This window comes from Poecilia reticulata, linkage group LG17 (assembly GCF_000633615.1).
Source record: "Poecilia reticulata strain Guanapo linkage group LG17, Guppy_female_1.0+MT, whole genome shotgun sequence".
NCBI classification, from domain to species: domain Eukaryota; kingdom Metazoa; phylum Chordata; class Actinopteri; order Cyprinodontiformes; family Poeciliidae; genus Poecilia; species Poecilia reticulata.
The window spans coordinates 16,266,459-16,283,170 of record NC_024347.1 but is presented as its reverse complement, the minus strand read 5'-3'; the positions used below and the strand labels follow the sequence as shown (position 1 = coordinate 16,283,170).

Sequence of the window (16,712 nt, the reverse complement as noted above, 5' to 3'; positions counted from 1 at the left end):
CAGTTCACACAGAAATGTGATTGCAGTCGGGTTTAATTACTAATCAGAACGGCCATGGGGAAAAAACATCAGAGCTGAGCATCAGCTGATGAACGTAGATCCACTTTATTCATTCCCTCTTATGAACACTTTCATTTGTGTTTTTCCTGGTGATCAACGGCATTTTCACCACATTATGTTTAGCTACAGTCACCCACATCTTTTCGTATTTATCTGGTTTGTTTTTAAGTTCAGAAAGACTTTCTCACATCATCTTCTGACGTTTTTTTGGGGGTTTGTTTGTGTCTGTGCGTAGGCAACAGACTTAGCCACGTTCATCCAGACTCATAAGGACATGGGCTGCAGGGCGAGTCAGGTGCAAACCATCGAGGAAGGTGTTAACGCACAGGGTTCTGATGCGCAGCAGTTCTGGACAGTCCTGGGAGGACAGATGTCTTATAAATGTAAGACTTCAGACAGAAGCATTAATACCAAATGTTTCTTTTTAAATCACTTGATTACTCATTTGTATTTTGTTTTTATCTCTAACTGTCCCACAGCGGCAGGTCCACCAGAGGAGGATGAGCGCTTTGAGAGTGGCATTGTGGAAACCAACTGCATCTTCAGACTGGTGGACGACAAACTGGTTCCCGATGATGAGGAGTGGGGGAAGATTCCTCACACCTGCCTGCTCGCACCCAAGGAGGTGAATTGATGATTTAACATTTCTCTTGTCTTATAACAAGACAAATATATATATGTATATATATATTTTTTTTAATGACGGCATGTGAGACACTAAAGGTACATTTCTGCTGTTTTAGTCTGCAGAGCTGCCTCTAAGAAAGGTATAAGAGCAAGGTGCAATTTTACAAAGTGTGGAAGTGATTTGTGATAAAATCCAGGTCTGGATAAGAACGGGGAAAAAAAAGAAAATGTTGGAAAATAAAAAAATATTTTCCAACATAAAACTAATGGCTTTAACATGCATTTTTACATTCTTCAGATATAAAAGTCACAGATGTGAATTTGAGGTCAATTCTTCTTGCATCTCTTTTAGAACAAAATTCAAACTGGTAACTAAATATAAAAACGTTTACAAGGATTTCTAAGTCTGTTGTGTCCTAACTACAGATCATGAATGAATCATGGTTGAAATAATTTATATCTATGTTTTTTTTGGGACGCTTCTGAGTTTTAGTAGATTGCTGGATTGAACTTTCTGCGTGCAAAATGTTTTTCAAGGAGATTTAATTACATGACGTATGTGTGTAGTAGAGTGTAAACAGCAGACGATCATGTGAATGTTTGCTTTCAGGTTACATTGCTGTTATTAAACCACACGGCAGCTGCAGAGGGTTAGTTTACTGGAGGGCTTTGTGTTCGCTCTGTGCGCTGCAGGTGTTGGTGTTTGACTTTGGCAGCGAGGTGTATGTGTGGCACGGAAAAGAAGTGACCCTACCACAGAGGAAGGTGGCCTTTCAGCTCGCCAAGCACCTGTGGAACGGGACGTTTGACTACACCTGCTGCGACATCAACCCTCTCGATCCCGGAGGCTGCAACACGCTCATCCCCAGGTTAGCGGGTGCTAATTAGAGCTGCAACATGTCTAACATGCAGATAAGCTAGGAACCTTGTGTGCTCCTTATGCTTTTTTCATAAGCTTCAGTATGAAACTTACACTACAAATTAGGGTGGCAGCTAATTGATTATTCTGATGATTAATCGTATAACAAAAATGTTATATCTGAAAAAAGTTGCAGGTTTTACAGCACAGGTTCCACTCAGACTGGACTTTATAAGGAGGGCTTGGAGCCCTTTCACAGCTGCTTGTTTTTGTAGTTTGTTGTTGTTTTTTGTCTGAGGTCAGTGTGCGATTAAAGTTTTTCATGTCTGCTGTGTTTTTGGTCCACAGGAAGGGCCAGGGCCGTCCTGACTGGGCCATCTTTGGCAGACTCACTGAGCACAATGAAACCATCTTGTTCAAAGAAAAGTTCACGGACTGGACAGAAGTGAAGTCGCCAACGCTGAAAGAAGGAGTTGAGTTTGTAACCGAGCAGAAGGTTCGCTACGTTTTTTTCTGTTGTCTTAACTGTGCCGTTTTTCTCTAAGCAGATGTTTCCAAAAACAGTCACACAAGAATTAAAGACTTAACGTTTATAATAAAATGAACAATTTTCCCCTCAGTCCAGCTAAAAAGCAGGCGATACTTTGTTTGAAGGAATGAAGGGATTTGTCATGAACATGAAGGAGTTTTCATGAATGTTTATGAGTGTGGTCATAAAGTCCCATTTGATAAATAATGACACTTTTAAAGCAAGGTTACATTAAAAGTTACATTCCAAGTGCTTTAAAAGTGTGAAGTTTGCATTATTGCTGACCTCTGACCTAGACACTTTAGAAAACACCAGTTTTCTTCTTGATAGCGTCTGAATTGTTAAGTAATTTCTCCTTGTTTTCTTCCTCTCAGGAGGCTCCTGGACATGAGTGTCGACCTTACGACACGTCCCTGATGCTGCCTCTCCTCCAGACGCCCATCAGCACCATTCTGGACGGGGTGAACGTGGGCCGGGGCTACGGCCCCGTGGAGTCGGAGGACCTCATGAGGCTCCAGGAGATCAGCACTGCCTCTGTGGACGTTTGGCACATCCTGGAGTTTGACTACAGTCGTCTGCCGCGGCAGAGCATCGGCCAGTTCCATGAAGGGGACGCCTATGTGGTCAAGTGGAAGTTCATGGTTAGCACCTCAGGTCTGTCTCTGCAGTTAAAGCAACACTGCGAATTATTCTTAAAGCTCTAGTATGTAACTTTTGTAATAAATCTGTTTTTCACATATTTGTTCAAACTTTCACCATGTCCTGACAGTTTTCCATGAGACAGATAATCTGTGGAAAAAATCAAGCTCCTCTAACAGTGCTACTATTGCCACCTGAAAAAATGTACAGTATCTAGTCAAAAACAACCAATCAGAGCCAGGAGGAGGGTCTTGGTGCTGTCAGTCAATCTCGTGTACGTTCTGCTAATGTACTAGTGGCAGAGAAACAAGTTACTGGTACAGAAAAAACATTTGTTTGCCTGAAATTTCATAGCAGGCTCTGTGTGGGGGGATCAGAGAGCAAAGGGGAGTTTGTGCGCAGTGTGTACATGAGCTTGATTGACAGCATTAAGACCCTCCTCCTGGCTCTGATTGGTTGTTTCTGCATTGCAAAAACACAAAATGTTACCGAGTATTTTTGGTCAAGTTTCTTGTGTACAGATGAAATAAAATTAACTTGTAAGATGTAGGAGCTTGTTTTAAGTCAATAAATATTTAATACTATTATTTCACTTATAACAAGATATGACGAAGTAATGAAATAGTATGCCAGCAGAACTAGTACTTATTTATCAATATTTAGGAACTATTGACTTAAAACAAGCTCCTGTATTTTGCTAAAAAGTTACTTGTAAGTCAGTTTTGCCTTACTTTAAGTGTACTGATATTTGCATTAGATACTGAACAAAAAAACTGATATATTTTCAATAAACGTTACTTTTTGTAGCTTTAAATCAGCAAGTATTGTTTACATTTTTTTCAAATGTGTCCCAGTGGGTCGAAGGCAGAACCCCGAAGCGAGGAGCAGCGGGCCAGGGAAGGAGAAATGCTGCTACTTCTTCTGGCAGGGCAGGAACTCGACGGTCAGCGAGAAGGGAACATCGGCGCTGATGACGGTGGAGCTGGGCGAGGAGAGAGGAGCTCAGGTAGAGCCGTAGGGTTGAAATGGGCTCTGTGTTTGTTCCAAATCTAATCTGAGTTTAACTCCTGTGTATTTCAGGTCCAGGTGCAGCAGGGAAAGGAGCCGCCATGTTTCCTGCAGTGCTTCAATGGAGGGATGATCATCCATGCTGGCAAGAGGGAGGAGGAGGAGGAGAACACTCAGAGTAAGCTTTTGTTTGGCGTCTGTATATTTTATTCATACATTTGTTGACGTAAGTTTTAAATGCAAAAGGATTGATGTTTTGATCGCTTACTCTGTATTTTATTAAATACTTTTTTACTCTTACTTGAGTAAAAATATGTTGAAGTACAGCTACACTTATTTGAGTATAATTTTTGAGAACTCCACTGACCTCTGATTATGTCAAATTTCTATCCAGGCGAGTGGCGTCTGTACTGTGTGCGGGGTGAGGTGCCGGTGGAGGGCCACCTGCTGGAGGTGGTGTGTCACTGCAGCAGTCTGCGCTCCAGAGCCTCCATGATCCTGCTCAACATTAATAAAGCCCTCATCTACCTGTGGCATGGATGCAAGTCTCAGCTGCACACTCGCAGCGTTGGAAACACAGCTGCGCTTAAAATCAAGGAACAGTAAGGAGAACTTCTTCTTTGTTTTTTAATGCCTTTTGAATAGTTTTGGAGTTCACTCAGTAAAAATCCACAACCTTTTGTTAAATCCAATTCATATTTTTCTTTTTGCCAGGTGTCCTCTGGAAGCAGGCCTTCACAGCAGCTGCAAAGTGACCATCCATGACTGCGACGAAGGAGTGGAGCCTCCGGGATTCTGGGAGGCGCTGGGGAGGAAAGACAGGAAGGCTTATGACTGCATGCTCCAAGGTAGGCAGGAGTTTAATGTTTTAGATAAATTAAATATTGACAGTTTGTGCAGTTTGACTGCTGATGTGACTCATGCAGGTAAAAAAAGATAAAATTTTCATTTAAAAAAAATGTATCTGGGACCTGGACGGGCACCGCAGCTGGGGAGATCCGCAGGAAGGACCCGGCGCGTGTCCAGAGTCAGCACCGCCCGCTAGAACCCGAGCCGCGGGACGCCGAATGATCTACTGAATGGTCTAAAATCTTTTTTGTCGTCAGATCCGGGTAAATTCAACTTCACTCCACGGCTCTTCCAGCTGAGCAGCACATCTGGAGACTTTGTAGCGTCCGAGTTCTTCCATCCGTCCAGAGCTCCTGAGCTGGTCAGCTCGCTGCCGTTCCTGCAGGAAGACCTGTACAACGCTCCGCAGCCTGGTGAGACCAGAGCACGGCCTGCAGGAATCCTTTATTTTACTTCATCTGAACATTAGAGTATCATATCAGAATTGTTTTAAGTTCTGAAACCTTTTGGTTTATTTTTTCATCATTTATGCATTTTTAAAAGTAGCTTTTGTGATTTAATCCATTTCATTTCTCTTTTTGATGAGTTGAGAAGCAGTGAACTTGTTACAGGAATGTTACAAATCCTCACTTTCTGTCATAACTATTTATGTCTTTCCTGCAAAGCTCTGTTTCTGGTGGATAACTTCCACGAGGTCTACCTGTGGCAGGGCTGGTGGCCTCAGGACAGCGAGAGCACCGGCTCGGCCCGCATCCGCTGGGACGCAGACAGGAAGTGTGCGATGGAGACCGTTCTGCAGTACTGCAAAGGTGAGCAGAAAGGAACCTTGGCCTACGACTGCATGCAGGCGTGATCTGTGCAGGACGATTATGCTGTGGTGTTTTCCTTCTCTGATTTGATTGATTTCAGTCAAAGTACATTTTTTTCTTCTGTCAACTTTATGGCGGTTGTTCGGATGTTTTTCCCTGCAGAGAAGAACGAGAAGAAGCCTCAGAAGTCGTATTTGATCCACGCAGGTCTGGAGCCGCTCACTTTCACTAACATGTTCCCCAGCTGGGAGCACAGGGAGGACGTGGCTGAAATCACAGAGAGAGTAAGACAAAAAAAAAAAACATTTTTTATGTCCAGACTCTTTACGGTGCCGTGTTAAAGTGTTCATACCCCTTTAACTTTATTCCTTTTACATGAAAACACTTAAAGGTGACCTATTATGCTTCCTTGAACAGATTAGGATAGATCTGTTGAGACCCAAATGGAAGCATAAAAATATTCAGAAAGTGAATTTTGTATAATAGATCCATTTAACAGGAATTGGTGACCATTTTATTTGAAAGTATCAAAGTAACTGCGGATTAATTATTTTTTCCACGTTTTATTGGCTGTTTCTCTGACTTCTTTCCCGTTGTTGCCAACAGGAGGCGGAGGTGTGCAACCAGATCATCCTGGTGGAGGACGTGTTGGCCCGACTCTGTCAGAACATTTACCCTCTGGCTCAGCTGCAGGCCCGGCCGCTGCCAGAGGGAGTCGACCCGCTCCGCCTGGAGATCTACCTCTCTGACACGGACTTTGAGGTGTGTTGGCACACAAAAATACCACATTTACCTCCGGGTTTATTTAATAAGACGTGAATTAAACACTGGAGCAGAACTGAAAACGGGGGCCCTCGTCGGGTCAATCAGCGTTGCTTCCTAAGTGGACAGTTTGATTTCACAGAAGTTTGATTTACTTGGAGTTATATTGTGTTGTTTAAGTGTTCCCTTTATTTTTTTGAGCAGTATATTTCAACAAGAAATGTTTCAAAGTCAACATGGACACCCTTTGATTCATCTGACTTCATCTTTCACTTCACAGACTAATTTGTAGGTGGATTCAGGTAAGAGCAGCTCCTGTGATTCTTCAGACTGGGGACTTTATCTTTCTGCATGTCTGCACTCTGTTCCTCTTTCACAGTAGATTTATAAAATCCATCCTGCCTCTTCACATGAGGACAAAAACGTCACGCTCTGCAGAAAGCTCGCAGACATTTAAAATGATGGTTTCCTGTTTTTCAGACAAGGTTTTTAAACTAGTTGTGGTTTAGATTGCAGATAAAAGCATTGACAATCCTATTTTAATGTATTACAAGTCACAAACTGGAGACTTGAATAATAATCTGGGTTTAGTCTAGGTTTTACACTTGAAATAGCCCTTTAATCACTTCAGCATCAGTTTAATGATTTGTGAAACATGGATGTAAATCTCAAGAAAAAAATCCAGAATCTTTTATCTGGGACAGTATGAGATTAATAAATGAAAAATTGTGTCAGCATTAATACAAGATTATTACAAAATGTTCTGTTTTCTCTTCAGTGAACACAGACATATTATTTTAACATAAAATGTTCAAATATGTTATTAAAGTTGGTGCAAAACCTACTGAAGGCAAACCAAATGAAAACGCAACATAATTTATTTTTTCCCTCCTTTTATGACTGAGTTTAATCTGATGTTAAATTATTTGTTCAGCTGTAGCTCATCTATCCAACACTCCTGCTTCGCTCCTGTTGTTCTCGTCTCACACACACAAAAACAACACTTTCCACCTGACATTCTTCTCTCTCTCTGAGTAAAAATACACCTCAGTGACTCACCATTTGCTGCACAGTTTGACTCACTTTCTGTTTGTGGAGCACAAAACAGAGGCACTAAAACCAGCAGAATGATTGCATGCCATATCCTGTCAGAGCGATGTCCGTCTGCTGAGTGTGTCAGCATTCGAACACTCCAGTTTCTTCCCAACAAACAAAACAAACGGAACAAAGAAATGCAACGTTCATATTTACATCACAACTTTCAGACACTTTCTGTCTGTTGTGGATCATTATTTCAGATCTGACTCTAATTTTGTCCTCAGTTGCCTTGGTTGGTTGTTGTGTTTTAAAGGGTTTCAGTGGGTAGAAAAGTACAAGACCTTTATGAAACATTTATTTTATTAATGTAACTATTGAATTGTAAATAAAATCTTATTTCTACTCCTTTTTAAATGTCACATAAGGTGATAAAGACGGTTATTTGCTCTGACCAGTACTGCAAAAACACAAAATCCTACCTAGTATTTTTGTCTAGATTCTAGTTCCAGTATCTTAGTACACTTGAAATAAGACTAAACAAACTTATAGGTACCTTTTCATCAAGATATAGGAGCTTGTTTTATGTCAACAATTCCTTAATATTGATTTGAAAAAGTACTAGTTCCACTGGCAGATTATTTTCTTGCTAAAAAGTTACTAGTGAGATTTATTGTTTTTTTTTTATTTCCAGTGTAGTGACACTAGAAACTAGACAATACTTGGTAAGATTTTGCTTTTCCAGTGTGTAAATTAGTCTTAGAAGTAGAGGTGTAAAGTAATACTTCAATGGTAACTGATAGTCCAGATATTTTGACCTAAACAAGTAAAAAATAAAATAAAACAAATCAGAGCAATTTGTTAAAAAGGGCTGTATTCCATGTCTGCATCTGTGCATGTGGTTGTTTGGTGGAACGTGTGCAAAACCAGAACTCTAAATGGAATGCAGCCTTTCTTAACAGACCAACATTTCTGCAGCCTGAAATTCTCACCTATCAGGTTAGTGAGACACAAACTGTCCCAAGTGCAAATAAACTGTTTATTCTTGCAACTTTTCTATTTTATTCCTCTGGCTCTTTACATACGCTCTTACTGTGTATTTGTTTGTTTCTTTGGGACAAATTTAAAAGCCATTTGTTCAACTTGATGAGCACTGAAAGGGTATTTACTGATGTAAACAGGTGGTGGAGCTAGAATCAGTTTCACCACGAGGGGGCGACAAAGGACATCTGCAACCCTGGCAGTGGAACGAGGAAACCCACAAAAAATTATTTCAAAACACAAAATTAAGATAAAGTTCTAAGACCATGATGCAACACTACATTTCCCTCATCTGTTTAAGCAAACAGTGCACAGCTCATTTTACTATGGAGGGCCAAAAGGGCCACAAATCAGTGAATACATTAATTGTTTAAATTAATAATTATTAATTAAAACAATACTTTTTAAGAAAAATATACAAGTATATTTTTTGTTCCCTTTTGCAGCAGATTATAAATTTTATCTGTCAACCATCAAAGTTGGTGGGCGGGACTAACACTGCTGTAGCCGACATGATTGGCCTGAAGTAGACATATTGGGAAGTTTAACCAATCAGATGCTTACGTTTGGTGAGAAATTACTTAGTGGTACACTCCTGGAGTCTCATGACATACTGTCACAACATGGTTACGGTTTTAGCAAATCTATAAAAATATGTGCTATTAAAGTTACATACAGCAGCATTAATGTAATTCTGGGTTTATTCAGTCATTGCTGCAGGATATTCATATAGATCCACTAACAACAGAATTGAAAGTTGTCCTGATCAACTGTTTTCTGTCTCCATCTGCAGAAAGGCTTGGAAATGAAGAGAGAGGACTACGAAAGTTTACCAGGGTGGAAGCAAGTGAACCTAAAGAAGGCCAAAGGACTGTTTTAAGCACTTTTATTTTATTTTTCTACTGAAGATGGCAAGAACAAGTGGAAGATTGGAAGTCTGAGACAAGAATACCAGAAGACATCATTTTCAAAAATCCTACATGAAAGATTAAACCGAAGACGAGTGTTTTTCTCCTCAGCTGTGTCAGTATTAAACAGAATTAAATCTGTGTGGTTTATGAGCAGGTTAAAAAAAAAATCCTCGCTGTGATTCATTTGTGGTCTTTAAGCTCTTCCCATCACTGAAGTTGTCACTTGAGGAAGGAAAAACATTAGACGCTTGTTGTCAGAGTGCCATGCTGTGGCTGTGTGTACGCGATGCGACTGTATATAATGTTTGTGTGACTAATGTTTCCTGCTGTAAATGTGAGTGTAAGCGACTTTGTACCCTTGTAAAGACGAACATCAGGTGTTGCAGAGAAAAACAAAAGCTGCCATGCCTCATAGATGACTCCGGATCGACTTTGCTGCTGTGGCCGAGCTGAATGCCAGAGGAGAGTTGAAACGAAAAGAGAGAAAACACAGTGCCTTGCTTTTTGTGTACAGTTTATATACAGAAATTCTAGTCTGCATTTTTAAAGACTTTCTTTGTGATATAAGACATAGTAGATTAAATTAAAAATGATGTCCAAACCGAATGAGAAGTTATTGTTTATTTCAAAGTGCTGCATGAACACAGAATTTACCAGTTCAGCTTTTTTAAATTGTTACAGCTACAAACTTAAATTTTTTCATGACAGTTGAGATCAGATCATCAAGTACCAACTGATCAAAACATCAATTATTTAATAGGTAAAAATTACATCATCAGACAGACCAAAATATGAAGTTATGTGAAAATTTTAGCATTTTAAAGATCAAACTGTGAAACTTATGAAACTAACAAAAACTGCAGGTATGTGTCTTGGTTTCAAACAAGCTTGTTTTTTATTCAGTGGAGTCACAGTGTGTAGAGTATCCAGAAGTTTTACTCGGGGAAGAGCAGCAATACTAACAACTGCATAACTTTGTGTTGCAAATTGGTGGGGACACATTGTGAGGAACAGCTGGGGAGGGGAGGCAGAGCTGATGCTACCAGGAAGGCTTTTTAATGTGCTAATAAGGCCAAAACTTAAATGTGAATGCCATGCATTCTAGAGATGTGTCGATCAGGTTTTTTCCTGCCGATTCCGATCACCGATACCGATCACATTATTATTATTTTTTTAATCATAAGCACTACCGGTTACATTATGTAGAAAAAGGAATCATGAATTCACCTTAATTTAGACAAAAACTTTTTAATAACTTTTTCCAAGAAAAAATCAAAACAAAACAGGCATTGTGCAAATTGTACTGCTATCGGTAATACTATCTTTAACAGACTGATAACATATGAAGGCTCTGAAGAGGCTAAATAATACAAAGAGCCTAAATAAAACCTCTCAACATTGCCAAAAAATTAAAGTATAAAACTTAACATTCAAAGGCAAATACAGGTTCCATTACAATAAACAATCCAGAGTTACTGAATAAAAACTTCCTGATAGCATGGCGGCTAGCTGGTTACTGCTAGTTCTGATTGACTGTTTCTGACTGAGCAGAGTAATTATGCAGAGCAGGGAGGAGATAGATTATTTTTTCAGAGATTATCTGTCTCATGTTAGGACAGCGAAAGTTTTAATATGTATGTAAAATGTATTTTTTTAAGTTAGAGGCTGCAGCTTTAAACAGAGGTTCGGTGTGAGAGTCACTACCAGGTGGAGCAGAAGCGGCGCTCCGTCTGTGAAATATTACTACCTGTAGCGTAGCAGCGGTTCAACAGCGAGAGCAGAACCAGCGTCTTACATCGCAGCTCGAAGACTTAAATTATTTTGCGGGTTATTTGTTTAGCTTTCTGACCGTCATGCTAATAATCCAGGTGAGTGTTTGTAGCTGTGCGCTGCTTTACCTGCTATCTGATCCTCCTTATGTCTTTTTTACTGCAGTGAGCCTCGATGTAGCCAAACTCTGTCATGACATTGTTTATATGCCATATTATATTCGTCGTGTTGATGCATTTTGACCTGCTTCACCCCGAGGTAATTTTCCGCCGCAACACACAAACTTCCCCATTCACTCAGTGCGTTATAGTTCCACATCGCTTAGGATTTGTTGCTGCGCGTTTGCGCAGAGTGAAGGAAAGAGGAGAGCAGCTGCACAGGCAGGCTGCGAAATGAGAGGCAGGTGATCCGTATCGGCAACAAGAGACCGTGATTGGCGATCACCGATCATGTACTTTTTCACGGAAATCGGCCGATTATGATCGGTGGCCGATCGATCGGCACACCTTTAATGCATTCTTACTCAATAGCCTAGAATATACATCCTGATGAGGTTTGTCAGACTAATAGTACTTATTGAAAATTAAAAGAAAGAAGGTATTACACATATATCAATATCCAAGACAGAACATAAGTGTCCAAAGCTGCATTAAAACCGATCCGCAGGTTTCAACAGTGAAAAAACATACAAGCTTAAAGCGATCAGCAAAACTTAGGCTTCCCCCATCACCCACTGACTAAAGTCACCAGGTGAGCAACAGGTGATCTACAATCACTACAATGATCTACCATGTGATCCAGACAGAGTTACGCCTATCCACCACATCAATACCCAGAGTTTCTCTGGACCCTTCAGGCCTTAAAGACACATTTAAATTTATAAGGTTTGTTTGTATTCATTCTGGGTTAACAGTGTGATCATTTCTCAGTCTAAGTTTTACTTCCTTTTCGTTTCCATGAAGAGTCGGATATTTCTGTGATCGTCTCCAAACCCATCACCTGCTGAGGTCACGGAGAACGGCCCAGCAAAGATCCATCAGATTTAGAGGTGAGTTGGACACACCTCATCAGGTGAAAGTAACGGTGAGGTCATCAGGTCACTGTAACTCCTGGGGGTCAAAGGTCACTCCAACTGGAGAAACTTCAGAAACGTCCGTCCATTAGAGCTCAGTCTGAGCAAGGAAAACCCTCAGACTCCCTCTGGTGGACGGAAATATACGGTCACATAAGAAAATCAGTTAATTTAATATCCTGCTCATTTTGCTGCTTGCAATGTTGGCACGCAAGACGTAACCGAGAGAATCCGGTTAAAGGGTTTTCAAAATAAAATATTCTTCAGACTCAGATAATACATTAAAAGGAAATTTTTAATTATTTATTGTGCGCCCGCTACCAATTGGTCCAGGGACAGTACCAGTCTGCGGCCCGGGGGTAGGGGACGACTGCAACAGAGGACTGAATGAATTTCTCTTTCATAATGGCCAATAATTTAATTTACCTAATTGCTGCTGTAAGAGACATGGTTTAAAATTGAACAAACTTTGGCTCCTGTGCTTTATAAAATATTTCATTCTATTTTATGATTGCTTTGAATAGCACCAAATGATGCCCAGGGATCCAGAAACCCAGGAGAACTTAAAAAAAACAAACAGTTGTATTATTTTCCTTTTCCACCCTGTCATCCTAACGTCACGCGCACCCCCGTTGCCATGGCAACAGACAGACTACAACTCAAAAGAGAAGAGATTACATTAAAGTGTATTAGCAACATAAACATAACATTAAAAAAACAAAACAAAAAAAATCCTACAGAAAAAGTACATAAAAATACAAAAACAGAAGATTCAGTCCTTTAAAGTTTTAAGTTTTTTTTTTATTTTCAGGCTTGATGTTTACTTTGCGATCATTGAGAAGTAATTGCATGAACTGGGGCAGCCTGATAGAATTAAAGTTTTCTCTGCAGCCAAAGCATTTCTGTGTTTTAGGGGCGAGGATGGGTTTTTTTTAGCCCCCGCTATTGCAAGACAACTATGAAAAATAAATATAAATGGTTTTACTAACTTTAACATCAGACCTTTCTATTCACAAACAAGTGTATGTTGAAAAAAATATTATTGTTGCCCATAATTTGATAGTTGGAGGGCACAGATCCTCCTTTCCATGGGCCTGGTGTCTGAACAACATAGCAGAGAAACTGAGAATCCTCAGTCATTATTAGTCCTAGTGCAGCCAGACTCGTTTATTTTTGCTAAATTATTGTATTAAGCCAAATATTATTGTTGAGGGGCACAAGCAGGCCTTCTGACACAAAGATAAAAAAAACGCTCAAAAATGGGCATCGGGGGGGCTACAGCTCCGCGCCTGAGGTGACGGGAGCACACGCCTTTGACACTTGGGTGGTGGGTGTGTCGAGGTGGGCGTGGCTGTCACTGAAGGTTAGAATTGGGAGCCATACTGGCGTGCTGGTTTATTATGTTTGAGGAAGTGGGTGCACCGGGTGGTCATAATTTCTGTTGACCGTGTTTAATGCCGTTTATTGTTGGCACTATTGGATGGTTTGGCCTGGTCAGTCAGTGTAAGATTTGAAATAAGACAAAGTGGAATAAATWGATGATTGTAACAACAAAGAAGCGGCCTGGACTTATTTGAAGCACGCGTCGGACAGTTTACAATTCCCCGAGTTATTCCAGTGCGGCCCTCATACATATTTAGCTTTGCCGCACAACTAATCCATAAACCTTATCTGACTGTTATTCCCCCATGCCCCTTCTCCCTGAGCAAAAATGTCTCAGTCTTGACCGGTCCGCGATAATAAAAAGGTTTGGACCACTGATTTAGCACATGCTAGTAGCAGACACGAAGGATCAGCACTTTTACTGTTACAGTTACCATTCGGAAACTACCGTAAACAGTTCTGTTAAATCTAATCTTGGCAACTTTTTCTTTTTCAACCCTAATAAATATGAAGTGAAAATAGTCTGAAAATATCTGTGCGTGTGTAAAAAGATTTGTGTGTAAAAAGATTTGTGTGTGTAAAATGATTTGTGCGTGTGTAAATGTTTTGTGCGTGCGTAACAGGATTTGCGCGTGTGTAAAAAGATTTGTGCGTGTGTAAAAATATCTGTGTGTGTAATACTCGATTTGTAAAACTTAGAAATAAAATAAACCTTCTCCTACGCCTATACATGTTGAAAAAGTACACACAAATCACTTCGTACACACACACAAAACTGCATTTACACACAAATCCGGCTACGAGTGCACAACTATTTTTGAGACTCATTTCACGCTTCGGGGAAGCTCCCAGATTTGTGTGTAGATGGTGCGTTTACAAGCTATCAAAAGCTGGGACATCTGAGTTTTGCTCGGAGTCTAGTGTTTTTATCCTCAACGTTTCTCACTGTGCTTGTGCCGAAGTGGCAAATATGTTAGTTCGCTGGAAAACGGTATATCTCAGTACTTCCTTATAATATCCTAAAATTATTTCTAGACATATTGTGCGTTTTTGAACGGTACAGGAGACTAAGTGGTCTGAAAAACGACCACTGGGTGGCGGAATGGTTCGCTGGCCGAAAAAATAGCCAGGCAAACCCAGAAGCAAGAAGGAGCGTCCCGGTGGTTTGTCCTCTGAAGTAAGTAGGAGCTAAACCTGCAGGCTTTGCTCTCCGATTATAATGAGACATGGAGTAATTATAAATGATTTCACATTACGTTTTATATGTCTGGTATTTTGATACTCTGCCCTTCTCATATGTTTCTGTTAGCGGGAGCTAATGTTTATGTGAGCTATGCTACGTTAGCTGTTGGAAGCTGAGTCCGTGTATTTTTATTGTCTCACTCATCACAGTTTGAGTCTTTAATCCATAAAAAATATCTGTGTGGTTCTTACAGTATCTGTTTTGCTCAAAAGGTTCCAATCAGATTCCTAAGTCATGTTGCTGACTGATATTTGTATACATAGTTTGTGAGACATTCTGATTTGCCTTTTACTTTATTCACTAAGTGAATAAAATTAAATGAAATAAATTGCCTTTCGATTCTAGTTTATTGAGTTTCTATGTGTATAAATTACATTTTATATTTCTCTCTACACAGGGCAAAACGGCTGACTGATGGATTGGTTCTGGTGTTATTTCACTGTCTGGAGCATCAGAATCTTTCAGATCTTATCTACCTTCTGATCCGATGGAGCTGCTGCAGGAACACACTGATCCTCTAACACAGGGGTGTCAAACTCCAGTCCTCGAGGGCCGGTGTCCTGCAACTTTTAGATGTGCCTCTGCTGCACCACACCTGAATAGAATAATTAGGTCATTAKCAAGGCTCTGGAGAACTGAGGAGGTAATTAAGCCATTTGATTCAGGTGTTTTGTAGCTGTGGCACATCTAAAAACTGCAGGACAGCGGCCCTTCAGGACTGGAGTTTGACACCCCTGCTCTAACAGGATCCTCAGATCCAGGCATCGATGTCTGGTGTCTTGCAACATTTAGATACGTCCTGGTCCAACACACCTGAATTAAATGGCTGCTTAGGACAGTCAAGTTCTCCAGAGTCATGCTAATGACCTCTGACCTCATGATTTGACACAGGTGTGTTAAAGAAGAGACATCTAAAGGCTGGAGGACACCGATCCTTATGAACTGGAGTTGAAGCCCTGCTGTACAATTGTCATTCAATCTTATGTATTTACTTACATACAGTGGAAACTTTACCTGTGTAGAGGTAGATGAGGCATATTCATAGTGTCTTTACTTGAAAACCATTTTGGTTTCCATTTGTTGAAAGTACATTACAATAATTTAGCCATAGTTTGACCACTGGCTTTATGACAGTGGTCAAACTGTCATAAAGTGGAAGAAAAGTTTGATGTCACAAATATATGATTTTAATAGAGGCATCATTCAATTTATACTGTAGAAAGAAGAAGATGACAAAAGTGTTTCCTGAATTAACTTTAATGTTCACCTCACTGCACACAAAGGACAGATTAAATATTTAAGATTGCAACAAATCTGTTGGAATATTTAACAAAATAAGTTCAGATTAACATGGGTGGCTTCACAGCTACCTAAAGTTAACAATGAAATGTCTTAAAACTTACATGGATGTTCAAATATTGACTATAATCAATTAAAAGAAAACACCATAAAGATGTTTATTCAAAGAAGACCAATGCCAGCCTGTACAAATTGAGAAGACCCCATAATGTCTACCAACAGAGCAGGTTAACTACTGTAGTTGTTTGAAAGGTGTCTTGGTTCAGTTGACGGCTCAGTTTGAAGCTTCAGGTTTTGGTGTTGAACCTCCCAGAATCTCAGCTGCAGATTGGCTGAAGATGCAGAGAAAAGTACAAATAGACAGTTAGAAAAATTATGTTGATTTTCCTGATCAGCTGATGCACTGACAAACCTGTGACAGAACATTACTTGAATCATCACAATGTATATGTATCAAATCAATCAATCAATCAAATTTTATTTGTATAGCACATTTCAGCAGCAAAGCATTTCAAAGTGCTTTACATAATTAAAATAAAAACAGGAATAAACAGTGAGAAAGAGAAAAAGATTTTTTAAAAGATTAAAACAAATTTTAAAAAATAATAAAAAAAAGATAAAAACATTAAAACCTCAGAGTTTTAGTTAGAACTCCATCTAACAAGGGTACTCACACCTTAAAACCTTCATTAAAACATAAACAGTGAGAATAAGGAAATAAAAAGTAAAGATAAAAGCATTAAAAACATCAAAGACATCAAAACCCACACTCTAATCCTAATTTAGCCATAAGCAACTCTAAACAGGTGGGTTTTA

General features: G+C 39.8%; 1 protein-coding gene across 9 annotated transcripts in view; it reads left to right on the top strand.

Moving 5' to 3' along the window:
• The window catches only part of svilb (supervillin b), a 52,176-nt gene extending 42,441 nt beyond the window's left edge, over positions 1-9,735 (top strand). For 8 of the 9 annotated variants that reach the window (XM_008433945.2, XM_008433946.1, XM_008433942.1 and 5 more), the window contains 14 exons: positions 296-443; positions 540-685; positions 1,381-1,556; positions 1,895-2,042; positions 2,450-2,729; positions 3,569-3,720; positions 3,795-3,900; positions 4,117-4,324; positions 4,437-4,570; positions 4,829-4,984; positions 5,237-5,380; positions 5,543-5,664; positions 5,987-6,142; positions 9,012-9,735. In XM_008433945.2, the coding sequence (XP_008432167.1) occupies positions 296-443; positions 540-685; positions 1,381-1,556; positions 1,895-2,042; positions 2,450-2,729; positions 3,569-3,720; positions 3,795-3,900; positions 4,117-4,324; positions 4,437-4,570; positions 4,829-4,984; positions 5,237-5,380; positions 5,543-5,664; positions 5,987-6,142; positions 9,012-9,098 (2,163 nt within the window). In that variant the 3' untranslated portion in view covers positions 9,099-9,735. Of the gene's footprint in view, positions 1-295; positions 444-539; positions 686-1,380; positions 1,557-1,894; positions 2,043-2,449; positions 2,730-3,568; positions 3,721-3,794; positions 3,901-4,116; positions 4,325-4,436; positions 4,571-4,828; positions 4,985-5,236; positions 5,381-5,542; positions 5,665-5,986; positions 6,143-6,422; positions 6,445-9,011 lie in introns of all 9 variants that reach the window. The other variant, XM_008433943.1, reaches the window with a different exon arrangement.
• The last annotated feature ends 6,977 nt before the right edge of the window (positions 9,736-16,712 follow it).